Source organism: Camelus bactrianus, chromosome 12 (assembly GCF_048773025.1).
Source record: "Camelus bactrianus isolate YW-2024 breed Bactrian camel chromosome 12, ASM4877302v1, whole genome shotgun sequence".
In the NCBI taxonomy this organism is placed as follows: Eukaryota; Metazoa; Chordata; class Mammalia; order Artiodactyla; family Camelidae; genus Camelus; species Camelus bactrianus.
Window position 1 is genome coordinate 61986437 of NC_133550.1, and position 14368 is coordinate 62000804.

At 45.6% G+C, this 14368-nt stretch overlaps 1 protein-coding gene across 3 annotated transcripts; it reads right to left on the reverse strand.

Moving 5' to 3' along the window:
* Positions 1-369: 369 nt before the first annotated feature.
* JOSD1 (Josephin domain containing 1) lies at positions 370-12834 on the reverse strand. 3 transcript variants are annotated; one of them, XM_074375563.1, is made up of 5 exons: positions 12303-12834; positions 11077-11898; positions 3466-3594; positions 3143-3337; positions 370-2483 (listed from the first exon to the last, which is right to left on the reverse strand). In XM_074375563.1, exons 2-5 carry the CDS (start codon positions 11259-11261, stop codon positions 2384-2386), a joined length of 609 nt encoding a protein of 202 aa, XP_074231664.1. In that variant the 5' UTR covers positions 11262-11898; positions 12303-12834; the 3' UTR covers positions 370-2383. The 3 variants fall into 3 exon arrangements, with proteins under 3 accessions (XP_074231664.1, XP_074231665.1, XP_074231663.1); XM_074375564.1 differs by having other exon boundaries at positions 12246-12834; XM_074375562.1 differs by having other exon boundaries at positions 12230-12834.
* Positions 12835-14368: the final 1534 nt, after the last annotated feature.

The window sequence follows — 14368 nt, forward strand, 5'->3', positions numbered from 1 at the left end:
GATCCTGCTATGTACTTGGTGCTGAGGCTACCCAGGCCCTCCACTGAGATAACACTATCTTCCACTTGTTAACCAGGGAAAAACACTGGTCACTGGTCAGTAAAGAAAACCTGTACTTAAATTAGGGATAGAGTACTTTATAGTATGGATCCTAGTTTTTATACATTGAAAAGTGCCTCGGGCTTTTTTGAACCAAATCCTTGGTGAGTGTTTTGTCTGGACTTCTGAAGTGAGAGGTTTGGTCAGGGCACAGTATGTCTCTAAAAGATGACTTCTGATGGTAGTGAATTCCTTCTAAAGCAGCATCATAGTAAAATTCAACTTTTAAAGAATTGTGCATTATTACAGAATTGAGACATGAAATTCATGTACAGAATTTTACATTTTTAATATTTGGTTAAACAAAATACATCTTTTGTAAACAAACCCAGCACAAGGCCAACGAAAAAAGGGGAATAAAAGCAAGAAAAACAAAAAGCCTAGGGTTGCCCCTTACTGGGCATTAGGGTCAGGCCCACCCTCTTCCTTGAAGGAAGTGGGGCTTTTTGCCCTTGGGCATCAGCATGGGTCCCTGTTCCTAAGCACCGGAATTGGATATGAACAGAGAAACCAGCCCTGAAATGTTTAAGCATCTTTGCATATCCCATTGGCTCATGGACTCCAAGTGCATGGGGACTCCTTTGAAGTGCCATTTGCACAGGCCCAAGCAGATTGGTGGAGAGGAGTTTCCTCCTCCTCCCAGGAAATGGCTTACATCACTGACAATGCCAATGGACCCAAGGTCCTGCTTGTGACAATCAGCAAGGTTGGCTGTAACTTCTGGCTGGTGGTGGTTGGAATGTCATTGTGCAGGGGGAAAGAGCTCCCTGTGGTGCCAAGCAGGTCTGGTGTAGAAAATGGTGAAGAAGAGACTGCGGCCAGTTGCTGAGAGGGTGTAATGCAGTAGCCGCTTGGTGGCCTGTTACTCAGCATAAAAATGGCCTTGTTGGATTGAAGATACATGTGCAGAAAAGTGCTGGTGTAAACATGCACTCCAGTCACAGTGGGGAGAGAGCCTCAGCCTCATCCCGTTAAGCTTGCTCAGGTTTGACATGCAAGCCCCAGGCTAGCTCTGCTGCTGGAGAGAAGTCTGGCCAGTGGGGCAGCTTTCAGACCTGCCAAGACCATTGATCTGCAAGGTTGGACAGGCCATCCCTGCCCGCCCACCTGGCTTGAGGCAACCACAACCACTTTGGTGACAGGCAGTGTGGTATGACACTTACTTCCCCTCCTCTTTTGTTTTCCAAAGTTATGGGGAGAAAAGTGGCCTACAACTATTTAAAGAGGTAGGGGGCAGGTCAATTCTCAGTTGATCTGTAAAGGAAACTACAGAGATGACAAACCCAAGTCCTAAACATACGCACATATCCACCCAACTTGAGGGCTCTGCTTCTTGTCACTACAGTGACTCCACGCCTAGGACTCCTGCCAACTCTAGCTGCTCCCAATCTCTGAAGACTTATCTTCACGATACTTTCCTTGCTCAGCTGTCTCAAACTAGTGGAATTTGATGTCGAAGGCAGTCATTTTTTCCCTGATTTTGCCAGAGTGGGTCAACTGGGAATATTGCCCTTTTGCCTATCTTGTCCCCCAGAGCCTCCTAAACCAGTGCGGTGCAGTGGCAGGGACAATGCTGGAGTGAGCCAGTGAGGCAGTCAGGCTGCCCGTGCCTGCCCCAGCCTGGCTTTGGCCACATCCTCTTAGATACCTCCTGTCACACTACAAAACTGCAGGATTTAACCACCTAGAGTGGAATATTAGAGAACGTTTCATTATAAAATTCCAAGGATGGCCATAAACCACCCTTAAAAATGGGGTGAGGGTGGCAGGAAGGGTTGGAGACAGCATGCTGTACTTCTGCTATGGTTCTAGAGATGATTTCCTGAGAGGCCTTTTTGCTCTGGGTCCTTCAGGCCAGCCACACAAGCTTTGCATGTACTGTGTCTTCAGACCCACTGGCTGCCAGGAAAGGGGAAGTGGAGACAGCATCTCCAGATGAGTCAGAGCAGCAGTTAACTCCAGCAGAGCCTCTGTCACGTCCTCACAGAAATGGGGAAAATAAGCTAGGACCCACCTTTCTTTCTCCTCCCTTAAATATGGCAAGGGTCTTCCATAGCTCGCCCTAAGCACGCAGAGCTCCTACTTCCCTTTCCCAGGAACGAGGATCGCTGGCTGGTTCTTATAACAAACAGTCCGCACGTCTGTCCTATTGCACTGTCAAATCTGAGGGGAAAAACCCGATGAGATGTTTGGGAAAGTGGCAAGGGCAGAGCCACGGTATAGGCCACAGCACGTCACAGAGGATTTAGGGGGTGGAGGTGAGGAAAGGTTGGGCAGAACTGCCTTACACGTCAGCCCTCCAACTCTGATGGGCCTCCACCTCTTCTGGTACCACCAGCAGGAGTTCACAGTTCTTTCCTCGCAAATGATGTTTTAGAAATTTCCTAAGGGAGAAAAGGGTAGATGAAAGAGAAGATGAAATGCTAGTAAAAATGCAAATTCCTGTCTTGGGGTCACATGTTCACCAGACAGTAACCTTGTCATTCAGACCCACGGCAATCCTCAACACTCTCTAGTAGTGATGTCTTCTTGGAGGACTCCACATTTGGTTACCCCTCAGGCTGTCCAGTTAAATTTCCAACCTGAATTTTTGCTCATCCTCATATATTACTACCAACAGTAGCAGTTCTGTGAGGAGTAGGGCCCAACGTACCCTAAAGTAAGGTCTTCTAATTGGTAAAAAAAAAAAGGAAGGAGGAAAAAAAAAAGTTTTTTCTTTGGTCCCAGGGAAATTTAGCCCTCTCTGGGCCCAAATGTCTGTCTTCCTTTCTCTGAACTGACAGCTATACTGTCACAGTTGTCTAAGTTAGAGAACGTTACAACACCAGTCCTACCAGACCAGAAAGCCAGCATCCCAGGTGCTGGGACTTCTCTGCCAAAGGGACTTAACATCCTCACGGGCCATCAAAGATTTAAGGTTTTCAAGTCTGAGACCCTATGATTCTAAAGTAACAGCAGGGAGAGGATCCCAGGAGCTAGGAATTTCCTTTGTCAAATAACCAAAAATAAGCTTAACTTGCCACCACTGCAGCCACACAGGTACCTGAGCTCGCTCTCGCCTCCAATCCATTCTGGCATCTTCAGTTTGGAGTCGAGGTTGTAGTAGGCCCCTCCCACCTCTCGAACACAGATCCAGTGCTGCCTTTTGAGTGGCAACTTCAGTGGACCCCAGCACAGGCTGGAGGGCAGATTCATGATGAAGCCCATGACGTTAGTGAGAGCAATGGCGCCGACATCCCTGAAGAACAGGAATGGTGTCAGGCTCTGAGGCAGCCAAGCCCCCAAGGTCCCCTGGCTGTAATGCCACAACTGGCCACCTCCCCACTTGAGTGCCAGTTCTCATCAAATCAAGTCTGGTTGGATTACCTGCGCTTATCCCACCAAACAGCTTCATAGCCTTTGGTCTGAAGTGCTGCCATAATGACGTTCACATCGTAGTTCCCATTTCCCAGCATACTCTTCTTGTGGGGGGTCACCATGGTGTTTGGAGACAACCTACAAGTGTCAAAGGAGGAAAGCTGAGACTTGCTGGTCTGCCTAACCCCACCTGGCCCTGCACGACCACGGACAGGACACTTTACACTGCTGCCCCTGGAAGCCTGTTTCCTCCCATTCAAGTAAATATAACCAGTTCTTACCCAAGTATTTTGTAGTCTGGGCTCCTGCTGCCCTAGGGACTGCCTTTATTTTTATGCAAAACAATAATTCAATAGTGGTGGGATCTATCTGCCTGCCATTTAAAAAGCATGTCTACAGTGAATTCAATGAGTACAAAGAATGTTCCACAAAGGAATCTGATTTATGAAGGCCCCAGCCTACCCATTTCTGCAGTCTTCCTCCTTGCTGATCCTCCTGCCTTGATACAGGCTTTTTTTTTTTTTTAACATTGGAAAATAGTATTGATATTTTCATTTGCATACGTAATATTTGTTGTTACTCTTATTTATTTATTTTACAATTTAAATGCTTTCTTTTTAAGGCTTGCATACTTAGTAATCATTAATCATCAAATACTCAAAGGCCTTCAGGGGCCCAGACAGGTAACATAAATGTATGAACTGGGACCAAATGTCAGGCAATATAAAGTAGTCAGGCCAATATTAAACTGGAATGCATGACCCACCTAAAGGTATTCCAAATATACGTGTGTGTAAAATACCTGAATTAAAAAAAAATAAACAAATTGAAAAAAAGTTTGTGCTAGATAAACAATACTCAACTACAGTCTGACTTGCCCACTAGCTTTAAGCATTTTGGGCCAGGCCTCTTTAGCCACTCCTTCATCTCAAGACAAGGTCAGTTCTGAAGGCATTTCCAACCCTATTATTTTGCTTTCACAGGCTGCTCAGGCCAGGACCTGAGGAAAAGCATCTTGAAGGAAGGGGCAGCATGTCTTTCACCTTCGCATGAAGGGGAGGAAGGGCAAAGTCACGAGTTCCTTAGGAATAAAAGCAGAGAGCAGATGTCTACCAGGTTGCTAAATGCCATCTCCAGAAGAGAATAAGATCTTTAGGTCAATTCTAAAAACTTCAGAAATCTTACAAAATTTTTTTCCAACTTCTCTATACATAGCAACCATAATGATATTTTTCCAACATAAAACATACTCTTGCCACTGCTTAATCCCTCCAACGGCTCCCAAAGCACTTAAATACAATCTAAACGACTTCCCCTGGCCTGCAAGGCCCTGAAGATCCCGCTGACCTCATCCCTACCTCTCAGCACAAAGACCTCTCTGCTACCTGGACACACAGAGCTCCTTCTCCCGGGAGGGCCTCTGCGCTCACTCACTGTTTCTGCCTGGAATGCTCTTCCCTCAGATCTTCACTCGGTTTGCTCCCCATTATTTGGGTCTCATGTGTTATTGCCCTAGAGATCTTTTCTGATCACCCGACCTTAAGTTGCTCCCTGTCACCTCATCATTTCCTCTTACATCCACCTGCTTTAATTTAATTACGGACAGTTTGACTACTGGGCATGTCACAGCCTCACCTGTCTGTATTTTCACACTAGAATGGCAGCAGGGGCCTTCTCTAGCCTGTTAACACTACATCACCAGCCCTCAAAGAGTGCCTGGCACATGACATGTGCTCAAGGGACATTTGTTGAAATGTTCTCCATGTTTATTTTGTTATCCTCACTCTTTTCCTCTAAGTATCAGTGAAACCAGCATCCAGAGTCAGCAAAGAAGGGGCATTAAGGACATTTTGCAACCAAACTTTGTTTAACCTGTAATAATAACTGCCACTGAGTGAAGACTTCTGTGCACGTCCTCTGACAGACGCTTTCACATATGTATCTCACTTAATCCTCACAATAAATCTATGAGATGCTATGAATTACTTCCATTTATAGGTTTAGAAACTGAAGTTTGGTGATTTAAAATGATTAGCCTGTGATCACTTGCTTTTTAAGTGACAGAACTAGGATTCAAATTGCAGTTTGTTTGAATCCAAAGTTCTGCTTACTGCTCATGGCAAGGACTCAAGAAACAGAATGGGTGGTGGTGACAGGCTGATAAGAGGAAAGGCTAGCTGAGTCTCTCAGCCTGGGCCTAAAATGTAGCTTAATAAGATAAAAGCTCTCAGTGGGTTCTTGGGCACTTGGATTAAATGAGAAAGCATATGAAAGAAAGTCAAGCTCAAGATGTATAAAGTTCCTTTCCCTTCACTAGTTTTCCAGCATCTTCTCTGTACCTTCAGTGAAGTCTCGAGCCAGCAGGCGCACGAAGGTTCCAACAAAGAAACTGCTGAGTCTTCCTCCTCTTTCACCATCTAAGTCCCTACCAGGCTCAACCCTTAGTGTCGCACTTTCCCAAATGTGTTCCCAGAGGATCACAGAAGGCATTCAATACAGTAAGGGCTGAATGAATCAGTAACAGGCTTCCTACAGAATTTCCTGAAGTCCCCAGTATGCTGATAGTTACCTTGACTCTTGAGGCGAGGGGGTCTAAACATTGACCACACAAACTTCTCTGAGGTGCACCTTCTGGAACTAGTGTTGCAAGGATCTCTTCTTCTTGTCCTACATCTGCTCTCTCAGATTCAAATCCTTGCCTGTCTATTCCCACTGTCTGTGCCCTGACAGGAGGCCGCTCACTTCACACCTGGATTTTTGAAACAGGTTCCTTCCAAATGCTCCTTCCACCTATTCAGCCTATATTCCTGCCACACTCGCTAAAGGTATCATTCCACTCACTTATATAAGAACCGGCAATGGAGCCAACTGCCTGGTTGGCCAACTCCAACCCTCCCAGCCCGACTCAGCCTGCTGTTTCCCTTTCATTGGGCTTAGTGTACTTCAGGCACCAAGCCCATGTAACCTCTTTTCTTTTATCCATTTTCTGGTTACAAGCTAAATCCTAAAGCTTCTTCAAGCTCAACCTAACACCTTATCTCTTCCATGGAATCTTCCCTGGCTCCAGTGTAGTAGAAAAAAGAGGGAGATCAGGAGGACCACACATCTCTCTGTTCACATCCAAGCAGCATCAATACCAATTTTGAGATCTGATCTCCATTCCTGTTAGTTTATCTGTAAAAATAGGAATGATCCTTATCTCACAGGACCATTGAAGAATTCAGTTATTTTACACATGTCCACCCAAACAGTAAATTCCCGAAGCTAAGAGGATGACTCATCTACTCTATATCTCTCACATTTGGGCCCTGGCAACTGCATAACCATGTGCTTGCCAAACCAATCAATATAGGAAATGCTGAGAGTGGTTTCCATCTCACTGCCAAAGGAGTGGTCGTTTGAATAAGTGGGGTCCATTCAGTGTGCCCATTATACTAGTACTTGTTTTTACTTCAACAATAATCAAGTGCCCACTGTGCTAGCTTCTTTTCTGAGCTTTATCATTTAATCCTTCCAACAATCTTGAGATAGAGATTAACCCCACAGTGTAAATAAGGAAGCTGAGGTGCAAAATGTTACGGTGACTGGTACAGTCATCTTCAGCTAGGGAGTGACAGAGTGAGGATTCAACCACTAAACCTAAGGCTACGCTGAACAGTCTCCTGGATATTTCAAAGCACAGATCCCACTGAATTCCATGGGATTCTGTTCTGTCCCAGTGGAATGTTTTCTTGAGACTCCCATTCAGGACTCTTAATTATTTCCATAGAAATTCAGGACTAGACATGAGCCTCTCATTTTGGTCACCATGGGCAGAGGTTTAGAGCCACGAGATCTGCAGTGATCCACAAGCGAGAAGATGGGCTCTAGTCCAGGTCTCCACTGATGTCTGTACCCTCAGTTAAGTCTTTGGTCCTCTCTTGTGGTTACCACTGTGTCTGGCTGGGGTAATGTTTCAGATTTTAATGAAAAGGACTTGTGGAGACAATTCATCAAGATTCTTTTCCTCCTTTAATTTTTTTCTTGTAATGTAAAGAGATGTGACTTTAGAAAATACGGCTCAGAACTTCCAGATGTGTTTTTAAGTTATTACATACATAAAGCACAGATCACAGGGCTAGGCACACAGAAGTACTCCAGGTGTTGGCAACGATGATGATGATGAGGAGGAGGAGCCTGCTGGCCCTTGGATGAGATAATTTAAATCTCTAGAACTTAACACTCAACAACACCTTTTCTCAACTTAAACCACCATTTTTAATGTGGCTCAGGACTTTTAATGGGGAGGCAGGAGGACTTCTCCGTGGCAGAGAATGTTCACCAATAACTATCATCTCTTTGTCCCTTGCAGATTGCATTAAGGCTTTTCCCCCCAGCACCAAGTACCTCTATTTAGATTTTAACAGATGTTTTATTTGGGAGAGGAATGCATACCTAGGTGTACATATATTTGATTGCAGAAAAATTGAGATGAGTCTAGTGAAGATGTTTGAGGCCTGAGATTTTCAAAACAACCTAGTAAAATTGTTACTACATAATTTGACTTCTAAGTCCTTTCTTTTTCAAAGCATAGACACATATGTGATAAAATTTAAGATCAAACATCCACATCTATATCAATGCACACTGATGACACTTGCCCAGTTTCTGACCTTCTCTCCAATTTCAGTTTTTGATCCTTCTCAAACCAATGACCTCTTTTTGCTATCACTGCAAGCATTACCACTATCTTCAAATCCTGGACGGAGCCTGTCACAACTGACTCCTCTCTTCCTTGTTCCTATGTTGCTGCCGAGTCATTAGCTTAGTCCTTTCTAAAATCCTATTCATTTCTATTCCAAACATGAGTCATCTCATATCCACAACTGCACTTAAACTCCACCCTGCTTTTGTATTTCTTCTATCTGGCTAAAATTCAACTGCTAGAATGAACTTACTCTCAACAAATAGCATTCATCAAAATTTTTGTCCCATTTCTACCATTCATTAGCCACATTTTCAAAAAAGCATAGGACTTTATAGACCTGGGAATTTTAAATTATCTAGTTCCCAGTACTGCCAACATTACTCTTTTCTGTTAGGATCCAAATAGATTATCTTTTCCCCTTTAAATTGCTCTAAATCCCATGGTTCTAATTCAGTGCAATCTGTTCTCAAGGCCTGGTCAATGTACAGCTCTGAAATGTACTTCCCAGCGGCTGGGTCTTGTTCAATTTGTTTTCTTTACAGTGCCTAGCGGTGCCTGGCACACTGCAGGCAGCTAGTAAATGTTTGTTTTAAAAAATTCCATCTTCTTTCCCTCACCTTTTCTCCTTCTGCTTTTTTCTCTGATCCCTTTCACACTTCTTTGTTTCTATTAATCCACACAGAATCTTCCCACACAGAATACTCTATACAGAGGAGACAGAGTATATTCTCTTATGTACTGGCCTGCTATTACTTAGAGGTGAATCTTCACATTGTGCTGATAGGGAACTGGGGGATGTAGTGTAACTCGCTAAAGCTTTAAAAGACAGGAATAGAACTCTGTTTCCACGTGAGTGTTTAGCAAATATTTAGCATTCTTTAATTCAGTTAAACACGGCTGAAAGAGTCCTGCTATTATTCACAAACAGTTTATACTCACAGTCCACATCTTCAGATCCAGGCCCAATTTACTAGCAAGGTAAATGGCTACTGATGATAAAATTGCTCTGACACACCTTCCCAATACTCAAGAAGCAGCAGAGCTGTTAGGAGGGCAGGCCCTCGAGTCACAAAGCTTGGGCCCAAATCCTGCAATTAACAGTTCTGTGAACTCTCTGTGCCATGATTTCCTCATCTGGAAAAACGAGAAATAGCAGAATCTACCTTATAATAAGATTAGTGTCAGGAGTGAGTTAACACAAGGAAAGCACTCAAAACAGTGCTTTGCACAGAGCGAAGGTTCATCTGTGTGAGTGATCATCATCATGTCAGATCGGGGCCAAAGTTACAGAAGTGAAAAACTTCCGAATGGACACAAGGTATGTCAGACTTGAAATTTATCAGAGTGAAACTGGACAAATTGCTTAAGTTGATCCAAGTTTCCTAGAATCACTATTGATAAGGTTGTTGCAAGACTGTTACAAAGCACCAAGCACATTCAAGTACTCACTGTGAGTCATTTCCTTCTCCCTTGTCTTCAATTAGGAAATAATTTGCAAATATCCAACTAGGAGTAGAAGGTATACTTATTAATGGCTGGCCAAGAGGAAGCAGTCTAAAGGACTGGCTTCCTTTCTACTGTCAGTTACATGACTTACTGATCTGAGACAAATTATCTCACCTCCCAGAGCCCTAATTTCCTGAAGACAGTTCATTCTACTTGCCAGATAATGGCCATGATGCAAAGGACACATATGCCCTGCTAAGACATTACAATGGGTTATTATTGGCATTGGAAAATAATTACCGTCATTATAATTTTGTCAGCACAGTGAAATTAATATTCTTCTAAGAGAGGGCCTATGATTCTTTCAGGACAAATGGTTCACACCTATGCTTCAGTCACCCCAAATAGGTTGTTACTAGCTGTAATTCAGGCCCTTCTGGGGCAATAATGTCATCTCTAAATGAAGGTAGACAGAGAAGGGTCTTCTGGAAATGCCAATATGCATTTCTCGAAGAATTCTTGAGCTTTCTCTGCACTAAGAACTGAGGAGGATAACTCTTTATAAGCTGGAGTAGTGAGAGAGGCTCACTGCCAAAGTTGCTACAGACGTGGACCACAGACGTGATACTGTGTTCATCCAGACACTGCAGAACCATTCCTCAAACTCTTTGATAGAAGAATTTTAGAATATCAGAGCTGAGAGAAAAAAGCTGACCTTCTACCAACCTGTCCAGCAGCATTGGACAAAGTAGGTAAGAAAGCGATTTAGAATAAAGTAGAGAGGGGAGGGAATCTATAGTCAGCTTCAAATCACAGCTTTGCTACCTAGACACTATATGGAGAAAACACTGGACCTCTCTTCCTGTTTCTTTATCAGTAAAATAGACAGTAAATCAACTGTGAGGAGGGCTACTCAAAACACTGTATGAAAAGCACCAAGGCCAGCCCATGGCCTCATAGAAAAGGTGAGCATTGTGTATTTACCTTTCTAATGGAAACACAACTTTCCAACTCTGATGACAGGTTACTGAGTGTACATATCTTGTCCCCCTTCGAGACTCTAAACTCCCTGTGGGCAGGACTTGAGAAGCATTAATAGCATAGTGGTAAACAGCACAGCAACAACAAACCTGAATTCAAGCTTGGCTCCACCTCTCGTATGTTAACCTTGGGCAAATTATCGAACTTCTCTGAGGCCGTAAGTCTTTACCCATAAACTGGAAATAGTAACAATTCCATGGGATTGTGGAGGGGATCACTTGAGATAACACAACTGAGACTTAGCGGGGTGCCTACCCCACTGTAAGTGGTCAATAAATAGTAGTGATTATCTTTCCCATTCTTGTGTCCCTTGTACCTGCTAACAGCATCTAGCTAATAATACCTGTTGGTGTGAAGGTTTATTATGCAGCAGAGGCATTGCCCCACCCTTCAAAATTCAGAAAACACGAAAAGTACAAAGATCCCAAGGAGAAGGGGTCCCCTACCTCTGGAAAATCTCTTGCAGCGTATCCCGGGTGAAGGCATTGCTGTCCTGGAAGACGTTATTGAGGGCATGCAGGGCACAAAGCTCCCTGCGCTGTTTCTCATGGTAGATATGTGGGGGTGCTGCCTGGGGCAGCTCCACTGATTCAGATTTAGCCTTGTCTCCTTTCCATGGCACGCAACTCATGTTTTTCGTTTTAGATTCCAGAGAGGGCTAAAAACACCCCACCCTTCCCTCCTGAGGAGGAATGTACGCTTCTCAGTCTTTTCAGAATTCCTGAGGTCCACGTTATTTTCTGGTGTCCATGATTTATGCTTTGTCACGGGAAGAAAAGGTTGGAATCAAAAGGAAAAAATAATCCCCCCTCTTCTCGATAGAAAGATAACTTTTGGATTAGTGTATTTCGCCACCACTGTCAAAGTGCATACGTTTTAAAAAATCGTATAAAATCTAAAACCTTGTTTTCCTTTTCACCCTCCTTTTCCACCCCCTCCAACCCCCCCCCCACGATTTTCTTGCTGTATTTTTCTCTCCGCAAATGCCAACCAGGCCTCAAAGCAGGAGGACAGAACGAAATCGGTCACATCGCTCTTTTTCTTCCATGTCTTTCGAACCACAACGCCACTGACTCAGGAGACAAGGCCTAGGTGGTGGATAAAACGCAAATTTCAAGCAGCTAGCGAGGGCCGACCAGCGTGGGATCGCGGGCCGTGCAGGGGCCTCGGGGGAGGCTCTCCATCCCCTCGAGTGCGGTGGGACCCCACGGGGCCAAGCCGGGAGCAGCTCCCTTGAAAGCGCGGATTCTCGCCCTCTCGCCGCGTCCCTGCGAAGGAGACAACGCCTGTCAGCGCCGGCGGTCGGGCGGGTCGCCCCGGAGGACCAGCCAGCCCCGGCAAGCAGCCTGGCGGGTCCGGCCCCAGCCCTAGCCCTAGGGAAGCTCCGGCGCGGCAGGCCCGCGAGGGGTGGGGCCGGACAATTCGCCTCGCCCTCGGGGGCCTGGGCCCACCCAGCTCGCAGCCCCCACCCCAACCTCCTCGCCCGTCACGTGAGTGCCAGGCGAGGCGCCTTCCCGCCGCTCCCCTAACCCCAGCCCCCGGCCCGGTCCCCCGAGCCGCCGGGACAGCGTGCGGACGCGCAGCCAGTCGCCCCCTCACCGCTGCAGACCGCCACCTGGAGCTGCCGGCCACCACCTGGGCCGCGCTTGGGCGGGCGGGCGAGCGCGCGCACCTGAGCCCGACGTCAGCGGCCCCCGCCCGGCGCGTGCTCCGGAAACGCCCTCCTGCGCTGTCCCGGCTCCCGCCCCGCCGCGGCGTCACCTCTGACGTCAGCCCGACGTCAGCGGCGCCGGTTTCGGGGTTGTGGCCGCCGTACGGCAGCGTTGGGCTCCCTGGGGGTGTCGGGCTTTGGAGCCCGGCGGCGATGCCGGCGCTTGCCGCAGGTAGGGCTGGTGCCCAGTTCCTCGGCTCTGTTTCTTCCAGGGCTGGGCTGGCCGGGCGGCAGGCGGGAGTCCCGCCCCGATGCCTGTCCCGCCCCTCGCCTCCCCTCCCTTTCCCCGGGCGTCGGCTCCTTTCCGGGGCGGCGACCCGGCCTGCGGCTGCACTTCGTTATTCTTCCTACCCCACCTCTCTCTGACCAGGCTTCTTGGGCAGAGTGCTTTCGCCAACCTGGACTAGCTGCTCCTGCGCTGACCGTTTTATGTTTGGCTAGCATGCCGTTCACCAGGTGATTTCAAACCACCTTACGCGGTTGGGCGCAAATTCTATTGGTTAGTGGGCCAGACCGCCCTCACTTTCCAGGAGCTCTGAGGGTAAGTGCCTCTCCGGGAGTCACGTTTCAAGTGGAATAGAGTCCTGTTTGAGTTCTTTGGTGTCGTATTTCAGTTTGCCACTCACACACCACTGTCCTCTTGGTTTCAGGCTCCTCTCTCGTCTCACGGTGGTGGCCACAGAGCCTTACTCTCTGAGTTAGCTCAAGGCATATCTTAGTGCCTTGTGTGTCAGGAAGATGGACTCAGTCCCACGTGGATCTTTTGCCCTTTTCTTACCCAAAGACATGAAGAAGGCATCAGCAAATATTCATCACCCACTTTAGTTGTTTTCCCTTTGGGTTTTTGTTCAGAAAATTGGAAAAACAATAAAGGAAAAGATCGCCCTTAACAATTCAGTTATTTCTTTAACCCTGCTTCAACACTGTAAAACAAATTGTAACACTGTAAAAACAAAATTCAACTGAGTAAATTTGAAAATCTAATTGGCTTTGTTAAACAATTCATGAATCGGGCAGCATCCCGTCTAGTAAGTAGAAAAGTGCTCCTAGGAGCTGCACAAAATGGAAGGTTTTTAATAGGCAGAAGAAAGAGTGGATTGTTTCAGGGAAGGTCACATTCCCTTACAGGAAGGCAAAAGGTCTTATCAGGCAGATTACCTTACTAGTGTTGGTTAGGAAAATCCAGACTGATCCTTTTAAGATTCCACTCCTGACAGAGGCTGAAACTGCAATTAGGTTAGATGTTAAATCTTGGTGGGGCTTAACACAAGTGACTCCATTCGGGGCTTGTTTCTTTTTAACACCGCCATTAAACTCAGCACAGAATTAATCACTTAACACACATGCTTGACTGCCTACCACATGATTGGGAGTCCTTTGCCCTGAGACAGACAACTTTTGAATTATCTTAAAATTTTGTAACTTGTTAGCCACCTAAGGGTTACAGTTATAATTGCATAAAATTCATAATTGAGGCTTGTAAGCACTAAGTGTTTTGTGTATTTTAACTCATTTACTACTAACTATCCACTTTTTTTTAAATTTTTTGAGGCAATAACTGAAGCAGAGAGGTTAATTAACTTGCTTGATGTCACATAGCTAGTAAGTAGTGGACCTAGGATTTGAACCTAGGTTCTAACCTGTCTTCAGAAAGAGGATGTAAGGATGGTAAGGAATTCCCTCTCTAAAATGTGATTTCAAACTTCTCTATTCAACTCAAGAAGCACCTTCTCTGAGAATTTTATTTTTTTTCTGGGCAAAACCCTATAGTGAGAAGGGCATTTTTTTTTAGCCTACCAACTGATGTCAGCACATTCTGAACTTGAACTCTTTCTGGAAGAGCCAGTTGATAAGATGCTAAATATCAACATTATTCTATAGTATAATGCCATGACATTTGTCTCTTCTGCCAAATTGAAATTTTAATATTTTTATCTATCTCACGGAGGCATATGTAGGATAGTTGTGAGCAATTTAGCCAGGAAAAAAAAATGAAGAACTACTATTAAGACCTTTGGAGCTGCATG